Below are 25,532 nucleotides of genomic sequence, written 5' to 3'. Positions count from 1 at the left end.
AAAAGTCTGTACATTTTCAAAGCCGGAAACCACGGGAATTAACCGGAATTTATGGGAATTAACAGCAATAAACCATAGATTTACAAAATTGAAGGTTCGCCCTTAACAGGAACCTTAAATACAGTTTGGGAAAATATATTTCATACACAATCTTGACTACAAACAACCATTCATGCAGGTACACTTGAATATCTGCTATTCCTTAATCACATGCACACAGCACACTGCTCACTGCAGGGCAGGGCTATTGAGGAAATTTCTACAAGCCTGGACCGCACTTTAGAGCCCAGAGCACAAGACTATATTGAAGCCACACGTTTGAGCCCGTGGACTACATAAAGTGAAGTAGTTTTTGATGGTATGGACAGTTTAAAATTCTGGTATCATGACAACCTTACTTCAGATTACATGTTACAGGTTTTAGACACCATTTCGAAACATGCACAGTAGCTTGAAAGCAATATTGTGTTTTAATGGAGCAAATTCATAAGATATTTCAAATATGGCTATAGTCGACACGGCATGCAAAAAGAAAGATCAAGATTTAGATTGTGCATCGTGATTCCTATTGAATAGATCGTGATATGATCTTTTGGACAGACTGCCCACCTATGAATCTATTAATTAACTATTCATCAGAAATCTCTTAAAATCAAATCACAATGGCAGCAATACATACAGTTGTTGCCGTCACAAGCCCTCAAACGTTGCTGTCAATATGCTGCCTGTCCAATTTCATCTCATTTAAAAACCAAACACCTGCAGTTTGACGTGGAAAAAAACAACAACAAGAAAACAAAGCAGCAATCACTGTAGCTGTTCTAGAGCAACTGCGTATAAAAAGTGATTGATTACAGATTGGCAATTATATTCAGAGTTTTTATCTCCCTAGATTGTTATGTTCAGTTCAAATCAAAAATGATTTGAATGAGTTTGAAATGTATCTCTGGCAGTGATCAGGGCTAGTTTCTGGAAATAACCTATAATAACTTATCTGCTTCAGGATGTTAAGATTTGTTTTTTTTTTATTATTTTATACTGACAAATAACTAAAACTTCTTTTCATCTTAACTGACAAGCTCCAGGCTCTACATCTGAATAAATACACTCTGGTCTTCTGGCTTCAGGCTTTGCTAAAAAGTTGTTCAGTGTATTGAACAGGCGATTGTCGACAAGAAGAAAAAGAAAAAACACTGAGATTGAAAGATTGAATTCATCTGTGCTGAAACACTGACTGACTTCAGAACTTTGGTGCACTCTGAAAAACAAAACACAAGAAAGGAAACTCCAGTTTATGAGCTTAAGGGAGCTGAAAGGGAGATGGATAAGCACTTCCTGACGTCTGATTTGCATTGGCACTGCCTACTCAGTGCTGCATGCTTCGGTGTGGACAGGATGGGGTCATGGAACAGCGTGCTGGTATCCATTCAAATGTGTTGCAGCTACTCATAAACTTCTTTTCATGCAGAAACATAGCCATCGACATGATGCAAAGTCCGTCTGAATTAAACAAGCCAGATCATCAATAAGTGACGGTGCTGTTAATATGCACGGTTTCAAGGCCTTTTTGACACTATTAGGTCCCACAACAGTGTAGCACTGTAAAAATTAAACTCCAGCAGTATTGTGTACTGTAAATGTGATGCTTGACAACTAAACTAAACTAGCCTGATGCAGGTGACCCTTAAAGGTTTTCCTATAAAGCATAAAACACCTGGGAGTGCACCTTCATGTAACCTCTTTGAGAATACCTCACATTACCTGACTACAATTTTGTTGTATGAAAGCATTAAGCATTTAAGTTGACTGAAATAACCTGCACTCCAACACGTTATTTACCCCCTTTTTTTCCAGCCACCGCTAATTCTGACCCTGCAGGCTGGAAAGTGATCTCTCAAAGTCCTGGGAAACGGAGAACCTCATCTATAATTCTGTCCAGCTCAGACCGGTCGAGCCCTATCAGCGGGGTGACCTCGCATTTGGCCTAATCTGAGCTCCCTCCTCAACATCAACTTCACATTAACATTTGACTTTACTTTGAATGAAGCCAAAATAAAGAAAAATTTTAATTAGATAAATGGATGAAATGTTTCTTCTGCACACTGATTATTTTGAAATTGGTTGGGTAGGAATGTTTCAAAGATGTAACAGCTAAAGAAGCAATGAAAGCTAAAATTTGTCCTTGGTGTACGTGTTATTAAAACTGCAGCCATGATAACAATATATACACCTCATAAGAAGACCTGAATATTTCACCTCGAATAAGCACTTAAATATTACACCGACTAGGCTTATATCCTACTCCATTTAACAGGAGAGAACTTGAGTAAAGGTAGACAAAAACAGGCACACTGACAAGGACTTTATCGATGAAGAAGATAATCCACGTTTGCCGCAGAATCCGCAGGATGAAAACGTACCGGAAAACACACCCAGTGACAAACTAGAATAAGTGAAATGTGTAAAATAAAATAATTTCCTGTAGCTTTTTGACCAGGACAGTGACATGCACTGAACCATGATGCAGAAAGACAGAAGGAAAGTAGTTACTTAAGTAAATGTCAGGTCAGCCAACCAGCACCAGCTGGCCTTTTAAAAGGATTTAGTTCAGGTGAGTATACACCGCATATGAAAACTTTTAATTTATTGGCATAGTTTAACAAAAAAAAAAAAGAAATCTAGGGACTCTCACAGACTGACAAAAGGCGAATATCTCCGCGTACCAAAGGGAGATTTCTGTTGGGTGGCACCATATGGATAATCTATCAAAGGGGGATTTAATTGAAAAAATAAATCACACCGCACAAGTTGGTCAAATAAATTCCCCTTTAGTTGTACTCTGTAATGATTCATGAGGACGTGGATGACTTTGCAGTTCTGTAGAGGGACGTATAGTTTTGCCTTGAATTTATATCCTTTGGGTGCTACAGACTACAACTGTGGGTGCCATCGCGTTCAACACATCACAATGAGATACTTCTGCAAATCTTTTCTTGCATCCAAAGTACAATATGCTATTTATCATCCCAGTCACGACTAAATGCAACTCAAGACTACTATGCGTGACTAATGTTTCTCAACATCTCTCGGCTTATACCGGCTACGACAGGAAATCTTAAATGATGTGTGAGCACCTGAGAGTGAATGTCCATCCACAAAGAAGAGGGCTTGGCTTCAGGGTTACTGGTGCATGCAGAGGAGAGTGCACTTTGGGTGCTAGAAAAACGGTTCTTCTCGGAGATAATAAGCCCCCTTTAACAGGTTGGATGGGTTTGTAAGCCGGCCTATAGGAGGTCATAGTTAACACTTAAGACTTTGGACAGAAAAGTGCTTTGCTATATGGAGCAAAGAAGGCCGCAAAGGGCAGTGTCTTATTCTTTTAAGTTGTATCAATCTGTGCACCTTTGCCTTAAGGCTATGGGGTTTTCAGCTTTGATGTTATCAATATATCAAGTTACTCTGACAAAGAAGGAAAACGCTTTGATATCACAGTCCACACCTGCCTCCCAAAACCCACAACCAAATGCAAAGCTTAGGATCTATAAAATGTCATTTTAAATGTCATGTGCTTGAACTGTATTTGTTAATTTCCAATGTCAACAGCTCCCCTTTTCAGAGTCAATTTTACTTTGTAGCACTCTTTGAAATGCCTTGACATTTAAGAAGTGAATCTTCTGCTTCTCAGTGTTAGAGTTTTATGGAAGCGGTTCAGGCAGACAAATGCTGCAGATTGTTTCAGTTATCGGTTGTTAGTCTGAGAACAGGCCTACATAACCCACGTGATCATGTAACCTGACATTTGGGAGATGCCTTCACCTTCTGACTAAATCCAGCCACCGAGTGCACTCACATACCACTTTGGGATGACACCTGATCCCACAAACAAGCTATTGGGTTTTTCAAGTCTAAACGAAGAAGCACACACGCCAGTGTGCTTAGACGAGTCAATTAAGCCATTAGTCAACTGGCAGAATAGTTTGAAAATTAACAGTTTGAGTAGAAAATCCAGACAAACTGAGTGGAAAATTGTATTGGCCACTTTTGAACTATTATCTGACATTTCATAGACATTAATTTAACAATTCATTAAAGGAAATAATCACTACTTAATGCTGAAGAAACATCTAGGAGTGCTCTCGGTAGAGCAAGACCTGTTTTTTGGGGTTGCTTATTTGTTATGTCGTGCATTTCTCTGAAATGGACTCCTGCACCACTCCTCCTTTTACCCTTAGTAAAGAGAGAGCTTTCGCCCGGGGTGATAATGCAAGCAACACTTTGAAATATTCAACAAGGTATTATGTGCCCAGTTGAGGTAATGCTGCAAGCCAGCCTTCGATAGATGGGACTGTTTGAGCAATGAGCCTGCAGGAAGACTCCAGTAGTAAGACCGCATGTGAAGCAAAAAACTGTGGAAAGGCTCTGTCCCTTGACTGCTGCTGTCCACAAAGCTGAAATCGGCGAGGGGGCGTCTTTCAGACTCAGCATGTTGGGCCTATGGAGGGCTATTTTGCCGGGACAAAAATCTATTGTGCGTCTAATCTTTAAAAGCGCTGACATGCTTTGTGTTCTGTATTATCTTTAGCTGTCCGGCATCCACCCAAAGCATGAAATCTGGGGCTCTTTCAGGAATCTATCTACATATCCAGTTAAATCAACAATCAGCCAGCAGCCGCACATGCCAAGGCTTATCCACAGAAACCAGAGCAAGGCTGAAGGCGCTCTATACATGCAGTATGGTTCTTTAATTAGTTTGATTTTTATATATGATAGGAAACCATTTATAATATTGGAGTGGATTTATGATTAACTGTAACCTACTGCATACTTTTGGATCTTAAGATATGCAACATTATGCATATAGTACGACTTGATATATATTTTTAAATATTTAATAATTGGTCTGACCGTTGGTTAAGTCTACAAGTCTGTAAAATGATATAACAAAGATTTGAAGTTGGAAAATCCCTACTCCATGTGGTTTGTTCCCAAGGGAGGCAAGAGAAAAAGATCATCTCTCTTTAGACCGCACCAAGCAAATCTGCAATGGAAAGAAGCTACATGGGGTGGGATTTGATGAAAAAAAAAGATTTTCCATGCCAAAGGATGAATAAAAGCTTTTCTTTGGTTGATTGGTTACTATAAAGTATTATCATCCCACACTGGAGCCACACCAGAAAAAAGAAAATCTTGAATAACTCACACTTTTGAACAAATAAACATCACGATGCAAACTCCCTGAGACTCCAATACTCAGTAACATAAATTCTGCATCTGTTATGAATACAATAGCATAAAAGACATATTCAAAGCCCCGCTGTGTAGCTTCTTTAAAATAAATTATTTTGATGCTAAACTGACTTGTAGTCAGGTGAATGGTGTCCCTGTCATGCCCGCTCTGTGTCTTGTACACCTCGTCTTGCACAGTGCGACTTTGTGACGCAAGCGCTTACATAACGCTTTACAGCACTAAGTCACACGCCACCACAACTATATCACTTCTTGTTAGATCAATTTATTAGACTGGCTGCCCAGAACAGTGGGGGATTGTTAGTGTTTGTACCATAGCCGTTTTTCACAACCATGCAGGGGAGGTTTTCAGCCTAGCTAGGCAAGCGAACGTGGATGTAATTGACGGAGATAATGACAGAGGCAAAGAGACCGAAGGAAAACCTTGATGGAGGAAGCTAAGAAGAGAAAAGGAGGAACGATCGAGCAAGAAGTCGCCAGGCAAGAGTAAATCTGGGATTGACCTCTAGTCAAAAGTCAATGAGGGCTTCATGAAATAAAAGGCTGGAGAGGCTAGTCTTCTTGCTGTTGGATGTAATATTAATCGGCTTCTATGTCTTGTGTTGTTGCACTTGCTTGATGTTTAGCTGTCAACTCGCAAGTTTTTTATCTTAAATAACATAATCATAACAAATACACATGTACAGCTGTACTCTGGGGGGCGCTAAATCATAAAAATACTAAGTTCTATGTATTTCTGCTTTCAAGGTTTAATAATTGAGTAAATAAAACACAAACGCTGACTGTCGCTCAGTAAAAGCTCTAAGAGCACTTGACTGATCGAATTGTGCCCAAGGGACGCTGACCTTCTCTTGTTTAGCAGGGGGGAAAGAGGTTGATACTTCAGCACTTAATAAAAAAAATAATCATTTTGTTTGAGGCCAACCCTAGAAATACTTTGCCTTTCTTAAAAAAGGAGGGAGAAAATACTTTTTGATCTTAGCAGAAAAAAGCAAATCTGACATGTAACATTAAGGGTGAGGGCTTAAGCCTTGATGTTGGGCCAGAATTAGAGGGGGTGAAAGAAATACAAGGAGAAGAGGCCCGCCAAAGGGCGCTAAAACTATTCAACTGTTGTCAGTTTCCATTAAAAAGAACTCACCATGAAGACTGGGTCAAGCAATCACACCAACACACAAAAGGTCTTTGGCGAGCATGTTTGTGCCTAGTGAAGCGCGAGGTTGTGTAATACTTTAGTACTAACACCTGCATGATCGATACAGAAAGTTGAAACAAACCACGCATCACTATCTTGTACAGAAAGAGTGATGAACAACACGGAGCATGGCAAATGAAAACGACAACCGTTTGGCTGAATGTGTAACCTGTTTAAAATCCTCTCTCATCGTGCCAAACACATTGTCAGTGCTTAGAGTACAAGAAGAAACTACTACACAGAGAGTTGACTCTTCAAACCAACACCCCGCTGTTCTTTCAATTCAACACTAAACCACCATCAATGGCTGTCAGCTGTGTGTCTTGTGTGGTAATGTGAATCACGAGGGCAGCAACCTAGAGATTCCTCTTCTGCGTGTGTGTGTGTGTGTTTGAATGTGTGTGAAAGAAGATTGAGTGAGTGCGAGAGGGTTCACATACGCTCTCATTTGCCATGTGCACGTCCACTGTCAGCTAAAAAAGATTTAATTGCAGTATGGTCACATCAGCGATGCAGGCAGTTGACCTTTTTCACACCTGCATGGCAACAGAAATGACTTGTATCGCTGCTGCCAGCATTTTTCGTGCGACAATAGGAGCATGAGACTTGACCTTTGAATAATATCCATCATGACTGCTTCTTCAATCTTTGAGTTTTCTCTGCTTTTGCTCGTATCCAGACGTAAAACATGACAGAGAGAGATTCAAGTTAAATGATTAAATTCACTATTCCTCGTTGCAATAGAAAAGAATAGACACTTTATTGATCCCTCAAGGGGGAAATTATATTTTCACTCAAGTTTTTACATGCATTTTACCTGAAATACACACACATGAGGCTCATTGACATGCAAATGTAAAGAGATGGTGGAGTGATGGGCACCCACACAAGGTTGGGAGCAGTTAGGGGTTCAGTACCTTGCTCCAGCCAACAGTCCACCCACCATACTTTGTTCCATGCTGGACTTAAACATCTCCCTCCGGTTCCCAAGCCAAATCCCTACAGACTGAGTTACTGCCAACTCAATGGCATTTCTCATACTGAGATTGTAGTGGCAGTTCATACAGACAAGTACTAGGTTGTTAGAAATTTGAGGTACACTGAGCAAAGGCCTTTAAAATCTAAAGTGGAACAAGATAATGGAAATGTGCCTTGTCAAAGAAGGATTTGAGACAAACTAAAAGAATACTATGCTTAAAGGTCCAGTGTGTAGGGTTGAGTGGCACCTAGCAGCGAAGTTGCAGACTTGAACTAACGCTTCGCTCACTCCTTCCAAGCATGTAAGAAAAACTCCAATGCGCAAGTGCTTGAAAACTGTTATTCTTTGAGCAGCCACTTGAGGCTGGCTGCAGAAGTGAGTCAAACTCTATAAGAGCCCAAATTAAAACGCACAATATCACAGCAGCACTTGACTGACAGGTACGTGCCATTACAGATGGCTTATTAGAGCACCCAGGTGTCATTCGGCCGCTTTGGGTCTGCCGATGATCCACGTCTTTGCCGTTATTTAGATTAGCCGGGCAGTGCATCCAACACGGTGGCGGCCAGCGATGCATATTTTCGGCTTCAAAACACTCTGTCCATTCTGTATACTATCATTGATCTAGAGCAGGGTTTGGCTGGTCTGTTCTGGGCTACTGTAGAAAAACTCCATGGAAAAGGAGCCGCTGTCACTGTAGATATAAAAGGGTTCGTTTTAAAAAGGTAACAAAAACACAATAATTCTTATTTCTATGTGATTATAATCTAATGAAGACATACTAACGAACACTGTTTTTTGGCATTCCTGCTAATAGATCTTCAATAAATCTTACACACTGCACTTTTAAATACATTAGGGTATTAGGTAATTTAACTCTTTCTTTTGAAGCTTCCAGGGCAATAAAAGGTGAGTCAATCTTCGTCCTAAAAAAGGTAAAGGCTATTACTGCACAGTGCAAAGCAATAGGGTTCAAAGACAGATAGAAACGCCCCTGCTTAAAATGCAGATTGGGGTAATTAAATATGGCGTTGGTTTGGATGTAGCGAATGAACGTGAGGGTAAAGGTAAGCTTATCTTGTGGGAGCAGAGAGGCTGGATCTCCGCCCCTCGGCGACCTCGCATTCCTGAGATTCCCACACTCTAACCTCACCTGCCTTTTCTTTCACCGTTTAGCAACACGCTTTCAAGGGCAATATTATTTCAAAAAAAAAAAAAGTGAGTGTCTTTTTTTTTTTTGCAACCTAAAAACTAACAACCTAAAACAGTTTCTGCACGTTTAAGCCAGCTAAGTTTTTCATCCTGACGCATGAAGACAGCGCATGAAGGTCCCCCCCAACCCTGAAAAGGTGTGCGTTTGTCGGTCACAAGAACAAGATTTAGCGTAGTATTAGATCCACTCCTGCTGTGAAGAAGAAGACTAAAGAAGTTTGTTCTTGTGCCTTCACATGCACAGAGGAAAAGAAGCAAACACTTTTCTCTGCACAGTGAATTTACGCACGACTTTCTGAGTTCATCTCCTGCCTCGCGTGCAGATGCTTTACCCCCCTCCCTCCTTTCTCTTTTTACGTTTTTCTCTACCAATTATTCTGCAGTTAGTGTAGGAGCGACTGGAAGGACAAAAAAAAAAAAGCAATTACCTTAAGGAGGACTGTTGAGGCGCTGGCTGAGCTGTGCGGTTCTGGATCTACATTGGAGCATGAAAGTTGATCGGTAAAGTCCCGTTGTTTAGTCCCATGCATGTGGAGGAGTGAAACGCGCCTCCATAAGATAGAGAGAGAGAGAGAAAGCCGAGGAGGAGGAGGAGAAGAAGAAGAAGAGGAAGACAACCCCTCTCTGCTGCTCCCTGCTTCAACCAGCAGCAGTCCCAGGCAATGCGAGCGTGCATGACGTCAGTGGGAATGTGGAGAAGCAGTGCGCACTCCTGATTGGCTGCGATGGGAGTAAGGGGCGTTCCCAAGGAGGGATCCGCGTTGTTGAATTAACCAATGGCAACCAAGGATGATTGTTTCCTTGGTTACAAATTTTTGTCAACCCCACACACTGTACAGAGAGAGAGGGATAGCACAAGGTAAGCTGGGGTTCACTGCTCAAACCGCATGTTAAAGTCACGTTTGTGTTACATTATTTACATTAGGAGGCTCTGTGGGAAACTTCTCAGTGTTCCCGCTCTCTCTGTTTGTCATATTTACACTTATCTGACTCCAGCAAAGAGCCAGACGATAAAAGCTAACCAACAAAAACGTGCCTAATGTTTTTCATCGATTGATTTGAGTTCAAGTCAAGTTCAGCTTTTTATCAATGCTGCTATATGTACAGGACATACAGAGAATTGAAATTCCGTTTCCCTCTATTACCAAAATAATATAATAATAATAATATCTACATTCATTTCCCCTGGGATTTATTTAAAAGTATTTCTTATTCTGATATCCCAGTGCAAACAGCAATAAACATGAAATATAAAATATAAGTAAAAGATGTAAAAATATATAAATATAAAAATATATACAAGCCAAAAGACATCCGACAATAGAAAAGACAGTGGCAAGTCTGTAAGATATAAATAGTATAAATATGGTGGTATGAACAGAATAAACAATATAAACAGCTGTCTAACATTTGAGTTGTTTGACTTGGTTGTTTTACCATTATCATGGAGGACCAGCTAAAAAAAACAGTAACACTTGACAAGTTGGACATGTTTGGCTAAAAAATGACTGAAATGATGAATCAAAATTGTTTAAACGAATTAAATAGTTAGCCAATAGCCAATGGTTTTATGCATTCAAAGGTTTAATACTTTAATATGGCCCTCTCCTGGTAGCACAATCATCCCGAGAACATTAATAGATTATATCAGGCTGCTATTATGTCTTTAACCTTAGCTCACCTTTTAGTGCTGTTAATATTGTAAAATTCGATAATCTTACTCTGCGTCTGTGTCTCTTACAGTCAGGAGCAAATGAAAGATGAACAATTATCTTCCATAATAGAGCATCACTCTTCATTTCACACATAGATTAAATCCGTTCCACCAGCCCTTTTACACATTGTACATCTTAAATTATGTCAACCCATATACACTGTGAGCTAGGTTTCACTGGGTAAATGTTCATTTTACTCGCATGTTAAAGTCAGATTTGGGTCGTATTGTTTATAGTACGAGGCTGTGTAAAATGTGCCAGTGATACTGTTCACCTGTGCTGACTGACAAGATGAGAAAACAACTGCTAGACTCACCTGCCTTTTTTTGTGCCTCAGTATAGTAGGGCTGCGTCTCATTATATTTCTGATTATTGATTACAAATAATGGAGCAGCTAACCTATAAAATGTGCCTACCACAATTTCTGTCGATTGAATTGAGTTTGATTTGTTTGTTTTGTCGTTATCATGGAGGACCAGCAAAAAAAAAAAACCCAAAAAACACTATCTTTGACACGTTGAGTTAAAACTGATATTAATGGATTATCAGAATTGTTTGAATAAATTAAATGGCCAATAGTTTCAGCTCTAAACTGTGTATTCAAAGATGTCATACTACACGTCCCTCTCTCCGGGTAGCACAATCATCCTGGGAACATCAAAAGATAGTATTAGGGGTGCTATTATGTCTTGAATCTTAACCGTAGCTCACCTTTTGGCGCTCTTAATATTGTCAAATTTGATAATCTTGCTCTGTGATTAAAAAAAGAAGAAGAAGAAGGCTTTATGCCTCTTACAGTCAAGAGCAAACGATAACAATTATCTTCCATAATAGAGCATCAGTCTTCATTTCACACATAGATTAAATCCGTCCCACTCTTAACTGATATATTGCCTGTGTGGCCAGAATTTAATCCAAAACAAAGACATTGAGATGTTCCAGCGGCATATCTGATCACGCTGTGTGCACCATCTGTCCCATTCCCAAACACTAAAACTTGTCTAATTTTGTAACAATGTCATGCAGACCTTGATGGTTGAAAGTTTGATTTTTGACGGACTTTGTTGCCTTTTGGTTTGGAGTATCCTTTCAATCATTTAATCACCCCACTAAAGCCAGATACTTGACCGCGCAGGTGAAATGTTATCTTTTCTAAAGCTTTTCACAACCTCTGAATATTTCACATGTGGTGTTGTACAGTATGTCTCCTATTTTTCAGGCGCTTGTAGAGAGCTCTACAGAGATGAGTGGAAGGGATCTGCATCCGTTCATTACAAACTACAGAGCAGAGGATGTTGGTAAGTCAAGAGAAATTGGTTCTGAAACGTTATTGACTTGTGACACAGTGGAATAGTGGCCCATTGATCTGTTGAACAGATTTGACCCCATGTTGAATTCTCTAGGTACTGTCAAGTCTTTGATGCTTTTCAGAGGCAGCATTGCTCGTGTTTATTCACCTGCCTCTTTGAGTCACAGCTGAACTGCTCAAAAAAACTGTCTGACACAGTTAGTTTGCTCTCAGTCGCCCCCCTCCCCTCAATTTACGATTTACCCATACAACCCATTAGCGCCCAACTGTTCTTCTGTCTTTACCTCTATTTCTTTCTTTGCTGAAGTCAGCATAAAGACTTTAACTTCAGACATCAATAGTGATGAGATTTTTAACAATTCAAGTGATCCTAATTCGGTCGTATCATTTGCTTTCATCCATGCAGAAAAACTGACGCTACGGATGAAAAATGGTCTTGGCAGCACAAAGTACAAACCTGCTGAATATGAAAGACTACAAGCCATTGTTGATGCCAAACGCCTGGAATCTGATCAGATTGGACAAAAGGTAAATTTTGGTCATTATTAATATCATGCCAATGCTTAAAACAGCTATTTTATCATAAAATCTATTCCTGTTACATGGTGACTCAGCAGCAAATGAAGAAGAATGTGCAACAACATGATATAAAAATGATAAAAGATGCTTTTCCGGAGAGCAAACAGCCTGTATTACCCACCACAGGAAGAGCTCAAACTGACAAAACCTGATTTTAATGTGAGGTGATAAAACAGCATGTCTCCAATGGTATTAAATAGCACCATTCCTTTCAATTTGTCTATCTTTTCTTTCTTTCTTCTCTCTTATACACCACAAACTGTAAAGGGATTTCCTTCCATATAAAACAGGCATTGCATAACCTTTATAGTTTGTCCAATAACATGAAACAGAGCAGTAACATCACATCCATACACAATAGCATTGCCAATTTCATGAATATTCATTTGGCTGCCTGGGGTTTTCTATAAAACAGTTTGAGGTTCATAGTCTGACTCTAAGCAGAGCAAAAAGTTAATGCTAGGGGCAATGGAGATAAGGCTGTTAGACCTGCGGTGTTTTAATTGGTAAACTGTAGCAGAAGCCTTTTAGTATCATTATGGTTGCCCATGGCTCCTTCCAACCCTGCTCTCTGCATAACCTAGATAAGACGGGCTATGTTCACATTCGGTTGCTCTGCTGAAAGGCAGGCTTTCTGAGCATCTCCCATTGGTGATGTGATAGAGGGTAAATAAATGACCATGAGTTGCCTCAAGCATTGGATCATTTTTGCTCTCCACGAAGGGACTGGCAGCATTAGATATACTGAAACCTTAAAAATTTGACTTTTGATGAGATTACCAGCAGGACTGTACGATAATGTAGAAATATGAAAACGAGAAAAAGACGGATACTAATAACTAGAAATACTAAAAAGTAGAAATGTTAGAGTAAGTATGAGAGTACAGAATTGAAACACAAGAGTCCCTGTTGATCCCTTATTTATGCACATATTCACAGAGATTATTCCAAGAAAATAAAATGACAAACACAGCTCAGACTTTTGCATTTGCAAGAGTTTGAATTGATTTGAATACATTTTTTTTTTGGTCGAAACAGAATATTTAAAGCCTTTTCACACCCATGGTCCACCCGCACAAGTGTTTTCACTTATTTTCTCTAATTAGGCTCCTTCTCAGTGCGGGCATGTAGGTGACTGACACCTCTCCGACCCTTAGAGAGACACCATTAGAAGAGTCTCAGTTCAGTTTGTTGAGATAATATAATTCCAGTATAGCTCCACTCGGCCTCTCCAGAGAGGTCTGATAAATTCTGTGACCTAACATCATATTTTCAATTTTGATGTAATCTGAGAGCAATAATAGAAAGGCATTTTTTTCAAACAGAGCCTTAAAAATATTGTACAATTCAATACCCATTTCTTAATTCACAAGAGGACCATCCCACCTTTTTATACAAGATACAAAAGGCCTTTTTCATGGAAGACATTTTGACATGTCACTGTAGTAAAAGCACGGTTGTAAATGATTCAAAATAATGATGGTTGAATTCAATTTAGCTTCTTCAATTTTAAGGTCCTGGACTGTGAGCGAAAACATTCATTATTTTCACCATGTTTACAATGAAATGAAAAACCCAGTCTCCATAGCACGTACACAATGTCGCATTTTATAAATGCAGCAATCAACAGTTGATTGACACACTGTCTATCAGTGAGGAGCTAAAATAATATGACTGTTTTTCTGCTCACCATAGACTAAACTACTGAGTGTCCACTTAATTAGTGGGTAGTAAATGAGTGAACAAAAGAACGGTGCCATTGTTAATGTTTTTAATGCTTTGCCTTGTTATGACAAGCTAAAATGTCAATTTTCTGACTGCATTTCTGACTAGCAACGGAGCATGATAATGTGTTGCTACTTTTGACTTTTAACTCAGGTGCTGCATGTCCTGGAATTGGTCTTGGTATTATATAACAATAAACAATGGTTAAAATGGTTCCATTTTTAAAAACGTACATTACTTTGTGGAGTGCAGAGATATGAATAGAAGACAGATAGAGGTATGAATTTTCTATACGTCAGTTTGATACAAAGGATGAAAAAGAAAGTGCTCACTAAAATGCTGGAAACGTCTTTTCTTGATACAGTGCGAAACCGACTTGACACTCGATAGTTTAATATCTAACATAAGATCAATACGGGCGGATTTGAATCATTTGTTTTTTTTGGGCCTTTAGCCTAGAAAATTCACGACGTAAGCTTAGTTCCTGGCACAGTTTTTGTAGTTCGACTGAGTTATAGCTATAATACAGCAAATTAAGATCACCTATTATACACTGCCTGGGAGAGACATGAGATGACATCAATTTGGCCCAAGCACTAGTTTCAGATTGAGCACTGTTGATTCCAATTACTCTATAATGGACGTCACCCTGAGGGTAAACGTCCAGCACAACTTCTTTTGCAATAACACTAGCAGCAACTTGACTCATAGATAGACAGGCATGCTATAAATCAACCCAAACTCCTTTTAGATTTCCTATTAATATGAAATAGATTGTGCCCATGTATTAGTTATGTGAGATTTGCCTTCGTACAATTATCTGAGCCAGTGGCCTGTGTATGAAAACACTGATAGAAGACAATGAATCGCTGCAGCTCTGAAGGAGGGCCTTGTTCCTCCATGATGAAAAGGGAAGACAAACGAGAGAAGATTAAGACTTCTACCCCCCTTTTCCTCTCTTAATAACATGCCTCATGCGTGTCATGCATGTTTCTACTTGATTATTTTAATTTGCTGCTGTTTATTTTGCTTTCATGCTTTAACAGTGATACTGTTTCAGTTGAATCACCCCGGTTTATGAGCCTCAGACACAATAAAGCTAATAAAGGCTGAAGCAAATGGCTGTATAAAAATACCCCTGACGTGCAGAGGGGAAGGAACAAGTCATTCTTAAGTATAGGATAGAAAAATGACCTGATCATTCACCATCCTTTGCGACATTATGATTTATTCACTTTATAGTTGTTATGCTTTTCCAGTGTTATAAAATGCTCCAGATAATTGATGCAGTAAAGGACTCTCGATTCAGCTTCGTCCAGATTAAGTTAATTATTCGCAGGAGCAAATAAATGTCACGGCTAAAGTGTATTTAAAAGCAAACACTCCAGCAGCGTGTTTTTTTTTTTCTCTGTGCTTATTCCTGTTCCAGGGAAACTGTTTTTCCTGCTGTGCATTAAACCTTGTCTTACAGGTTCAAAAGACTCGCTGTGCAGCCAAGGCAACCAAGGAGAGCTCCATATTACGGCAGCACAGACAGGTGTGGAGCAGAGAGTGCCCCAGGCTGCAAAAGGCTGAGTAAGAGCCCCCTATTACTCCCTGTCATTATCTGCTGCAGTTTTCTGAATCTGCTATTACACCATGCAACCGTTCCACTTAAGCCCCATTGAGCCCAGACAGGAACCTGCATGAGAAAAAATAGGGTGTAAAAAGGGATGGAGGGGGGTGCAAAAGTAAGTCCAATGGGGGGAAATGTGTCAGAGAGAAAACAAGAACAGAAGAGAGAAAATTTGAGCTGATTTTCTTGCCGGTTTGACATTGAATTAAAGGTTGAAAGATGGAGGAGAAGTTGGAGGTTGGAGCCGAGTGGACACAGATTGTTATATACTGAATTGAGGAACACTTGCTCTGTGTGCTGAGGCAGACGTGTGGGACTGGGGCCCCAGCAGTGTCATGCCTTATGAAGTGAGAAGGGCGGTGTTAGCTCTGGGGTGCAGCTTGTTTGGCTGTGTAATGACTGTGTCTGAGCCACCCAAGGTTAATGATGTACACAAGTTTGAGCCTCAGTAATGAGCCTAGTCATAAAGATGTGTCACTGCTTGCAACTCTCTACACATATATCTAGTGAAATTACCATGGGATTCAAAAGCCACTTTGTCAAAAGGGAAAGCGGGCAAGCATATCTCTATGGTTACTCTTCCTTTATTCCCACTCGCATCAACCCCTGGACCAGTTAGTATGAAGTATACAATTACTGTAACACCTTCTGTAGGCCTGGTGTCATTATGCATTATGTCTCACCAGCTGAGTCAAAGATACGCGTCCACCCACATATCTCCAACAGGAAACAACAGTGGCAGAATGTATATTCTATTCCACGTCACACACCAATTGCTACATGTACAATTTACAAAGTACTTTATATTTCTACTCCACTACATTTACTTGGTTCTTGAAGATTTAAATTATTTAAAACAAATGTAATCAAGAAATAAATTATGATGAATTATTATGGATTAGGCTACCAAGCAGTATAAAGAAGTTAAAATTAGTCCCGGTGATGTTAGATCCCAGTGATATTATGCAGCAATAATATTTATTATACTGAAATGGGACATAATGCATAATGACTGCTTTTATATTTGGTACTTTAAGTATATTTTAATGCTACTCATTTACTTTTAGTGAAATAAAAATTGTAATGCATGTTTCTAGAGTACCTCTTCCACAACGGATTGTATGCATTCAATAGAGAGAACACTAGGTCAACTAATAGCTTTCCTAGAAAATTGGCCCATTGATTGTCATTGATGTAATATTCTATGGTGATCTGGTGAAGAGCAAGAAAACAAACTAGTTTGATCAGAGGAGAAATAAGCTAAATGCATGATAAGAAGACCAGAATTTGAATAAAGTATCTTGGTAGCCAACGTAATCTTAGCAATACTCCTAGCTAATGTTAGGTATATATATGTGCCCAAATTATGAATTAAAAAAAAAAAAGAAATATTTGAACGAAGTGCTATTATCTTGCTCTATTTATGAGTTATCCAATGAGGTATTATGATAATTTTTTGCTAAATTAACTAATGTATTGTGGTTGTATCTTTCTCTCATGAAACAGGGAGAAGGCTGAGAACGACGTACATGATTTTCTAGAGCAGATCAGACCAAATGATAGATTAGATACTGCCATCTTCTCACTTCAAGATTATGGTAAGCAACAAACTTAAAAAAAAAAAGAAAGTACTAGTAGCTGTATCTCCATCAGCCTCTGCTGTTAATGTTATATGTCTGTGTTGGGGTTTAGCGCTGGTCCTTGAGAGGGAGCGGGAGGCTTTCAGGGTAGCCACTGTTGAGCCTGTTCATCAGCTCAAGGATGACCTGTGCTTCAGACTGGATGAAGTGCAACATGAGCAGCTCACTGTTCATCGATCAAACTGGGAACAAGTAATACAACAGGTATCTGTGATATGAAATAAAGACAAGTCCACTGTGAACATGGTTAGCCGTAGAGCTGCATTTGTAGAAAGCTGGAAGAAGATTTTTAAATATACATCTGGAAAATAACTTTTACTACACCTACTTCACTGTACCTGGTTTGAAAAATAAAATGTTTTAGCTTTTGAGAATCCTTAATCTTACACTTTATATCCTCAGCTGTTACCAAGCCTTTGGGCTTATTTTATTCTATCAGTGCACTCCAAGCCCTAAACAATGAATCTCTGTAAGTACAAACCACAACAGACTTTGCTGCACATCCAACAGAAGTTTGAACTCTCCTGCTTGCTCACACAATGATCTCAGCTTGCACACCACGTTGCATTCACTGTGCATGAATCTCTTGTTTGTTAGATATCCACAGTCCCTAAGTCATCAATTCTGCCTTTGACTCTCAGAGGCTTTTTGCAAGCTCTAGAGATGAATGGTGAGATTAAAGAGTAAGCAGGGGTCTTTAAAGACAGACCATACTTGGAATGAAGTGTCTGCCAGCCATTTTGTCTCTTCTGTCTGGCTCACTCATGCTTGTTTCTTTCCCATGACCCCCTCTACTCGTGCCCGAACCACCTGATTGCATTGGCACAATGAAACAACCCCCCCTTTTTGTATTTTTCTTTTTTTTTCACAACCTTGGTCCATTTGTTCTATTTCCTAGTTTATATTGCTTCACTCTCTGCGTGTTTTAAATGAAAATGAAAGAGAAAATGGGCACTATGTTGAAGCACTGCTTTACAAAAGGGAATCAAAAAGACATTTCCCCATGTCATATTGCCGGCTGTTAAAGACTGTGAATTGTTTTGACACCTCACATTATTATCCAACACTTTGATTCAGACTTAAGTTAAAGTTTTTGCTGAAATTATGAGAACTTTATCGTTTATTTCTATCAACTATATAATTGAAAGTATGTCTCTTTAATTATTAATTTTGTATGCAGTGTGTGCCATTGTTTTTTTTTATACAAACCAAGTTTCCCCTTAACTTTGTTTGCTGAAGTTAATGCATTAAAGAGATTATGCAAGTTATCAACTGAATAGACAAAACTAAGATCACTCTCAGAAACAATGGCCGATACACTTATTGTTCCTGTTGCTTATCTGGTTAATGGCTGCAGTGGCATTCTTTATCTCCTGCTCCTCTTGCAGGATTCAATTGTGCTCCTTATGCACACATTTTCATACTTTCCTGTTGTCTTTAGTCTTGATCAAGAGTTATGGAATGTTGAAATCACTTTTGGCCATATTTTTATCTATTACCTTTACCCCTTATATTACTAATATGCTGTCTATTCTTTTAATTTACAGTAGGGGTCCCCATCTTTATTATGCAAATCCCATCTGAGCTCATAGCACTGGTGTGCATATTAAGTCAGTGACTCATTTATACTACAAAAAACATACATACTACAAAGTTGTTAGTAAATCATTGAGCACATCTATGAATTTGTCTTTTTTCCAGCTTTCTTTTGATACCAAATTTATTTCAATATTTAATCATTCATGAATCTCACTGACATGATATGCATGATGACCATAGAACATGTACAGGGCATTGCTGTACATCTAATGAAAAATTCGCCAGGAGACCAGCATCGCCACTGTTAAATTAAAGTGCTGAATTCTTTTGTAGGCGGTTCAAACGTTAACAGTGTTCAAACTGAGTGTGCAAAAAACACATCTGACAAGCTCTAACCACAACTGTACACTGCAGTCAAGTCTGTACTTATGCTTGGACAAAAAGGGTACTGGCACTCTCTCTTCGCTCTGTGAAGACCAACAACAAGATGCAGGAAGACAAGAGGAAACTGAGACACAGGTCCCAAGTGAAAGGCTTTAAAGGATAGAGGAGTCACATTGATTTCCTTCTTTGCACAGGTTTCCTGTTTTGATACAATTAGAAATAAGTGTTAACATAGTCTTTGTTGTTTGTCCCTTCCATCACTCAATTTGTCCAGTTCTTGCAGTTTTTAGAAACATGTCTTGAATGTGACTTTTCCCATTACTAGTTTTGTAAACAGAGATAGCACCTTCTTTTTTTAATTAAAGAAACCATCTGTTTTTCTCTGGGAAAATAAACAGTTACTGATTACTTGCTATTACTGGATGACTGTAATAATAAATGTGTTTGGATCTAGATGTCTGAGAGAACATAGGGGACCTCAGTTCAATCAGTACTGTTGTTCTGAGCAGGCATAGCATAGCATAACAAGAAGGAAAGAAGTGTTACCGTTGACAGTCTGCTCTTTGTTTTCCTACAGTACCAGATTTGCAGTAATAAATTTTAGCTGTAAAAAGAGTCTTTCTCAAAGGACTGTCAGGGCAAGATGTGGAACCTTTGTTGCCCAAAACAATTTAGTCCATTCACTAGTAAGGTGAAAGTTGCCAATTTGACATCACTGTCTGACATTTATGTTTGTGTTAGCCTTGTCTATATTTAAGACTATTTTCAATGGTTTTATTCTTTTATCACCAGATAAACTTTGTTAAAGACCAGCAAGATGGCATAAATGCAAAGCTTGATGCAGAATACCTGGCCTTGAAGGAGGAGATTATTGGTCTTGGTTTGGAGGTAAAATTCTCACAGCTGGTTCTACAGTAAATCTTTTTTTGTTTCAGCAAATCACCAATTTCCAATCTGTACTATTGCTTACGCCTTACCTTAAGAAGTGTTTACTAGAGTGTGGTGCCAAAGAAATGTCTAAATGTTTTATTATAAATCTCAAAGATGTTCACATTGTCCTCCGCAGAAATATCTTAGTAGTACTTCAGATAATCTGGTGAATATAGAAAACATTCCAGAGGAGGTTTTGGATTCAGACTGCCCTTATCCAGAGCTGAAGGACTCCCTGATCCAGGCCTTCTACTCCCTGTCAGAAAGGTATCAGAGCAGCCTGCAAGATCTCCAAGTGAAACTGCAAAGAGCTGACCGGTAAAGTTTTTTTCATAATTCTCACAGTATTCACACATTGATTGAAAGAGAAAATTGTAATAAGCAGCTAATGTGCAATAAGTGACGACCATGCATATCTTCCTCAGTCTTGATAGAAACCGGCGTTTAACGATTTCCAGCTTTCCATTTTGATAAATACCTATATAGTTAGAATTCCAGTGTAGCCGGGCAGTTCAGAATGAAAGATTAAAAGCTCAGCAGGACATCGACAGCATATAGAGGCACACTAATGTCACTCCCCAGAAGCAAGCTGTTGAGCAAATCTTTCTCACCAGGTGGTTGATTATGTCAGTGTCTCCAAGACACTTTATGACTTGATTTTTATTTCCATACAGTCGCTATATAGCACTTCTATGAGTAGCATGCAATTTGTCAATATGTGCCCTGTGGAAATGAAATGAACTGATGGTGTCATAGTATGATCCATGTATTTATTTTGCCTTTTAATCATGTATTTCGTGGTTGTGATCTGTTCCAGGTTCTGTGGCTGGTGTGCAGATGAGCACCAACGCTTTCAGTTCACTTCATCTCAGTACACTCAAGACGTACCCAACCACAGAGTGCTCTACATGGACATGCTGCAAAGATTGTTCCCTGAGAAAACTAGACAAGATCTGGTCAGTACTTTGGCAAAACATGTACATGAAGAAAAAAAAACATAAAGAAAACAGACTTAGTTGATTATTAAATAGTCAGCAAAGTTTATCAAATCAAAAAGATGTATGTATACTAAACACACAGGCATGCACACACGTGTAAGTCTTGGCCTTGAACATTATACAATGCTGTTTACAGTGTATACACACACCGGTCACCTGAAACAAAAACGTTTTCATATATATATGTATATAAAAATCATTCGCCAGTTTGGGTAATACTTGTTTACATTATATTTCAGACAAAAGAGACAAAAAAATGTTGATTTGAGGTTCTCACATGTAAGGATTTCCTGCTTTGGTTTCTCTTTTAACATTTTATCTTTGAGATTTAGACAGATGGTCAGACAAGACAAGAGATTTCGAGTCTTTTGCGTTTCTGGAGATGTTTTACTAAGAGCACTCTGTACAGTTAGATTTACTCCTTGAAGCTGCCTACTACAATCACAGTCTGATCTGCTATTGCTCAAAAGCACTACATCCCACTGCCCTTTTTATTTTTCTCTATGACTGTACAGCCAACACATACACATACTGTATATAGATGCACTTTTACATACACACACCCATCTAAAAGTGTAATTCCCTCCCCGAAACTGAAGCATCCATGCACCGTGAGTCCCAGACTCCCCGATCAATGTAGCCCAGTAGGCTGAACCTAGCGGACAGACACACAGATGAGGCTGGACAATGATCCGCTCAGCATGCTGCAGGATGTGCCATGTCACCCCACTGTGGACAACTCGCTCACGCCACCGCCCAGCATCGCCATGACAACCGCCAGCCCATCTCTCCTCTCCTCACCCGCACCCAGAGACCTGTCCTCATATCAGTTCCAGCTGGGTGCTGCATTTAGAGCTGTGATCGGATCAGCCTTGGGGACGGGGGGGTTGGGGACGGGGACGGGTGAGAAAACAGACAGAAAAAACAGAAACAGAGTTGAAGCAGTGCTGACTCCACCTAATTCAGCTATTAGTCATAATTATTAGCTATAATTAAGCTGGCTTGCGTGCAATGGTAATCAGCGGAAACTCCAGATTGGTTCGCTGAAACCCCCGTGATTAGGTGCATAAACGCTATTCTGATATCACTGTATGAAATCTTGAGGCTTTTGGGGCATTTTCTGTATCTGAAATCTAAATTAAGTGAACAAGCATGACATTGATTGCTATCCAGAAAGCTCAAAGGATGGTCTTTCAGTTTAAGTAAGCACTGCTCTGTTGAAGTGGCAGCAGGCTGCTTTGGGCAAATATTTCTCTGGTATTTGTTGTGTGAAAAGTAATTCCCATTGCTGTTAGTCATGTGGGACGACTGGAAATTCTATAGTTAGTGCTTTAATGAGAGAATTGTTTTGTAAAGAGTCAACGCCTTAGCTCTAAGCTTTTCTTATGTTGTTGTTGTTTTTTTACTTCAGAGCATTAAAGCTTGTTCTTGTTTGTGCATTAATATTTTGCTCACCTGCCATTTAATTTCACCTGTGTGCAATCATTTTAGGATGATTACATCATTTTCTGTTGCTTTCATCTGTCTCATTTAAATTCTAACGCAAGATACGACAGCTCTGTTTTGTAACTAGATAGCGGCTATGACATATTGCCATAGTTAAGAGGTGTGTGCACCTAACCATTAGGTGTTATTCAGCTCCTCTTCAATTGCTTGCAGTCTGTGGCTTTGATCATTTTCCTATTTTGGGGGGTAACATTGAGAAGAATAGTTTGACAGACCATTTTACTTTATGCTTTTGTGAGATTGTCATTTGATGATTTGTTAGGAGAAATATCACGAAGGAAAGTGAAACAGGAGATCGAATAGAGAGAGCTATATTAGTGACATTTACTCTCTTTATCCCAAAATATTTGACCAAAATAAAGTCTCTCAATTGTAGTGCAACTGAAGTACATATCACTGTCAGAAAAGTGCCACTTTTATGCAGAAATATGTGAAATATGTTTTTTGTGTTCCTTTTGATGACCCAGAGTAGAACCTGTCTCTCAATGTCACCACCATCAGATGGACATCTCCCTCTGCTGGATGGGCCTCTTTATTGTCTGTCATGTCTTTGATGTTCTCTCTCTCAGAAAGTACCCGTACCAGCATAGTAATGCCCGCATAATGTGCTCTAGAAGTGGTAGAAACATTTCATACCTTACACCTTTTCTGACTATCTATTGGAAGCCATTTTTACTTTCCGCCTTTGAATGGCACAGTCCTCACGGAGACCGCACTCCGCAGAGGGAATGTGGATGCAGCAGCTAAAATAAGTGCTGTGCAGTGCGGTGTGCACTGCAGACACGGTGCGGTGGATGCTACTGCATACATACTATATGTAATGTGTCGGGCTAAAGTGCTTGCTGCTATGTAGGAACACGGGCTGCATGGCGAGTGCAAACATGCGAGTATCTATACACACACGTGCTGTGTTCATGCTCACAAGAAAGGCAAGGGTATAGTGAAGAGGAGGGAAGAGAAAGTGAACAACAATGGGTGGATCTTCCTCAAGTTCGAAAGTTGTGCATTAATAAACAGGATTTGCTTGACTGCCTCTGGCACTTCTGTCCCGTTGGCAGGTCTGTCAGCTCACTCATTTTCAATAAAACCAGTCAGCCGTCTAATGCCATCCCACCGTCAGTTAGCTGCTATTAGCCCATAGATGAATATCATTCCCTCTGTTCCAGTGAAGCAGCCAAGTGATGCAGCCTCTGTGAGCGCTGACACAATGATGAATAGCTACAGGCATCCCTCACACAGAAAGGAACTGTTTTCCTTCAGGACATTTCACAGGCAGGAGAGAAGGACCATTTTATACACCAGCAGAGCTAGATCTGACACAGAGTTTTCCCTGTGGTCCTGCTGCCATTATTATAGACAGTATATCATGTTGGGCTGTTTTGGGATTTCTGTTTGCATGCCATCAATTTAGTGCTACACTGTGTGCATATACTACTGTTGCTATTTTGAAGGCAGTAATTCAATCCTGCTTATATGTTCTTCATATTTATATGATTTTTGTTCATTGTTTATAAGAATAACTTCTCCACTTGACCATTAAAGACAATTAAGTTAGTAATACCTTAGTTCACCCCCATCCAACGTGCAAACAACACCTTCCCCATGCGTGCTGTTCCTCCAGATGGAGCATGAACGGGCGTGGGACTGGCAGCGCTTCACCCAGGCACAGCTGAGAGTGTTGACCCAGCAGTGGCAGCGTGACCAGGAGGAGCTGCTGGCTAGAGCCCTGGTCACCTTGCAGGAGGCGAGGCATGCCCACCAGGAGGAGCTGGAGCTCCACAGAGACCGCCAGCACCAGCAGGACATCTGCTCTCATCTCAGGGAGAAGGTTAGTGTCTGGTATACCTTCACAGCAGGAGCTGTCTCATTTCTGGAACATTTCCAGCTTTATGAGACAGCACTTTCTACACTTGTGTTACTCCAACGCATTCAATCCCTGCAGGAAGTAGATCTATAACTTTAATAATATACTTGTTAATTGTTCTGCAACCTTCTGAGCACAAGCTCTCGGTGGTCTACTTCTATAGCATTCTTACTTTTAAGGCACACTCGCCTGGTGGAGTGGACAGAACTGAGCTGTATATACTTTGATACACACATGATGTTTTTTTTCCTGTGTCCTTTTCTAACTATCACATGTGTAGATGTGATAGTTGTTTTGACAGACATGCGAGGGACCAGACAGGAAGCGGCGTCTGATTGCCTACTTGCGTACAGTATATCTGCTGACGCGGCTGCATATTACGCCAGGCTGCCTGACAGCGCCTCTCGCTTTAGCTGCCACTTGGGATGGGCTGTGAATGCAAACAAGCTAATAAGGATGGTCTTGCAAACACGATATTGCTGTCTCTGAGGGGTGCTAGTTCACATTCACACAACAAACAAGTTACTCATGTGAACAAATCCATGTGTTGTTGATGCAGTGCTGTACAAATTGAATTTGCTTTGCCTGCCAGTTTTTAAAAAAGAAAAGAAAAATGGTGCTTATGTCCTGTGGAATGATAATAAGACACTCTGATGTACTGAGGTAGGGTTGATGTAGGCCATCACGACTGAGTCTAGTTTTGTCAAATAACACGATTGGTTTTGTTCTTTGCAGGAACAAGGTTTGCTTCGTGGAGACCTGCGTTTGCGTGTTCTCATTTTACTTGCATGAATTAATAATTTCTCTCTCTTATCAGTCTTTTCCAACCCACAAATGTCCCCAGATTTAGTCTGTTGAGCACATTTTCCGGCGGGGATCACAGAATGCAATACTTTTAAGAAGCGGGAACTGTATTTGTAAAGGTGCATTTACATCAAATATTCCACTGTATGTGAAGGGTATGCCGTGAACCAGCAAACCAACAAGCCTACTGCTGGTCTGCACAGATCAGAGAGCCAGATATGATATATCCCACAATATATCTCAGCTCTCGGGCCAGATCCGTCCCCTGTCTTTGACTTTAGTGTTATCGTT

At 39.8% G+C, this 25,532-nt stretch overlaps 2 protein-coding genes across 2 annotated transcripts in view; one reads left to right on the top strand and one right to left on the bottom strand.

Annotated features, from left to right (window-relative positions):
• pkp4 (plakophilin 4) overlaps positions 1 to 9,205 on the bottom strand; it is a 77,284-nt gene extending 68,079 nt beyond the window's left edge. The window contains exon 1 of the mRNA XM_019259838.2: positions 9,062 to 9,205. The gene's annotated coding sequence lies outside the window, so the exon portion shown is untranslated. The remainder of the gene's footprint in view (positions 1 to 9,061) is intronic.
• Positions 9,206 to 9,392: 187 nt separating this feature from the next.
• Positions 9,393 to 25,532, top strand: part of LOC104920084 (coiled-coil domain-containing protein 148) — a 26,867-nt gene continuing 10,727 nt past the window's right edge. The window contains exons 1-10 of the mRNA XM_010732238.3: positions 9,393 to 9,492; positions 11,568 to 11,646; positions 12,064 to 12,185; positions 15,433 to 15,536; positions 17,083 to 17,174; positions 17,269 to 17,420; positions 19,932 to 20,027; positions 20,206 to 20,387; positions 20,887 to 21,025; positions 24,195 to 24,401. Of these exons, the coding sequence (XP_010730540.3) occupies positions 11,592 to 11,646; positions 12,064 to 12,185; positions 15,433 to 15,536; positions 17,083 to 17,174; positions 17,269 to 17,420; positions 19,932 to 20,027; positions 20,206 to 20,387; positions 20,887 to 21,025; positions 24,195 to 24,401 (1,149 nt within the window). The 5' untranslated portion in view covers positions 9,393 to 9,492; positions 11,568 to 11,591. The remainder of the gene's footprint in view (positions 9,493 to 11,567; positions 11,647 to 12,063; positions 12,186 to 15,432; positions 15,537 to 17,082; positions 17,175 to 17,268; positions 17,421 to 19,931; positions 20,028 to 20,205; positions 20,388 to 20,886; positions 21,026 to 24,194; positions 24,402 to 25,532) is intronic.

This window comes from Larimichthys crocea, chromosome XVIII (assembly GCF_000972845.2).
Source record: "Larimichthys crocea isolate SSNF chromosome XVIII, L_crocea_2.0, whole genome shotgun sequence".
Lineage (NCBI taxonomy): Eukaryota > Metazoa > Chordata > Actinopteri > Sciaenidae > Larimichthys > Larimichthys crocea.
The sequence above is the reverse complement of the archived record's forward strand: the minus strand, read 5'-3'. Positions and strand labels throughout refer to the sequence as shown.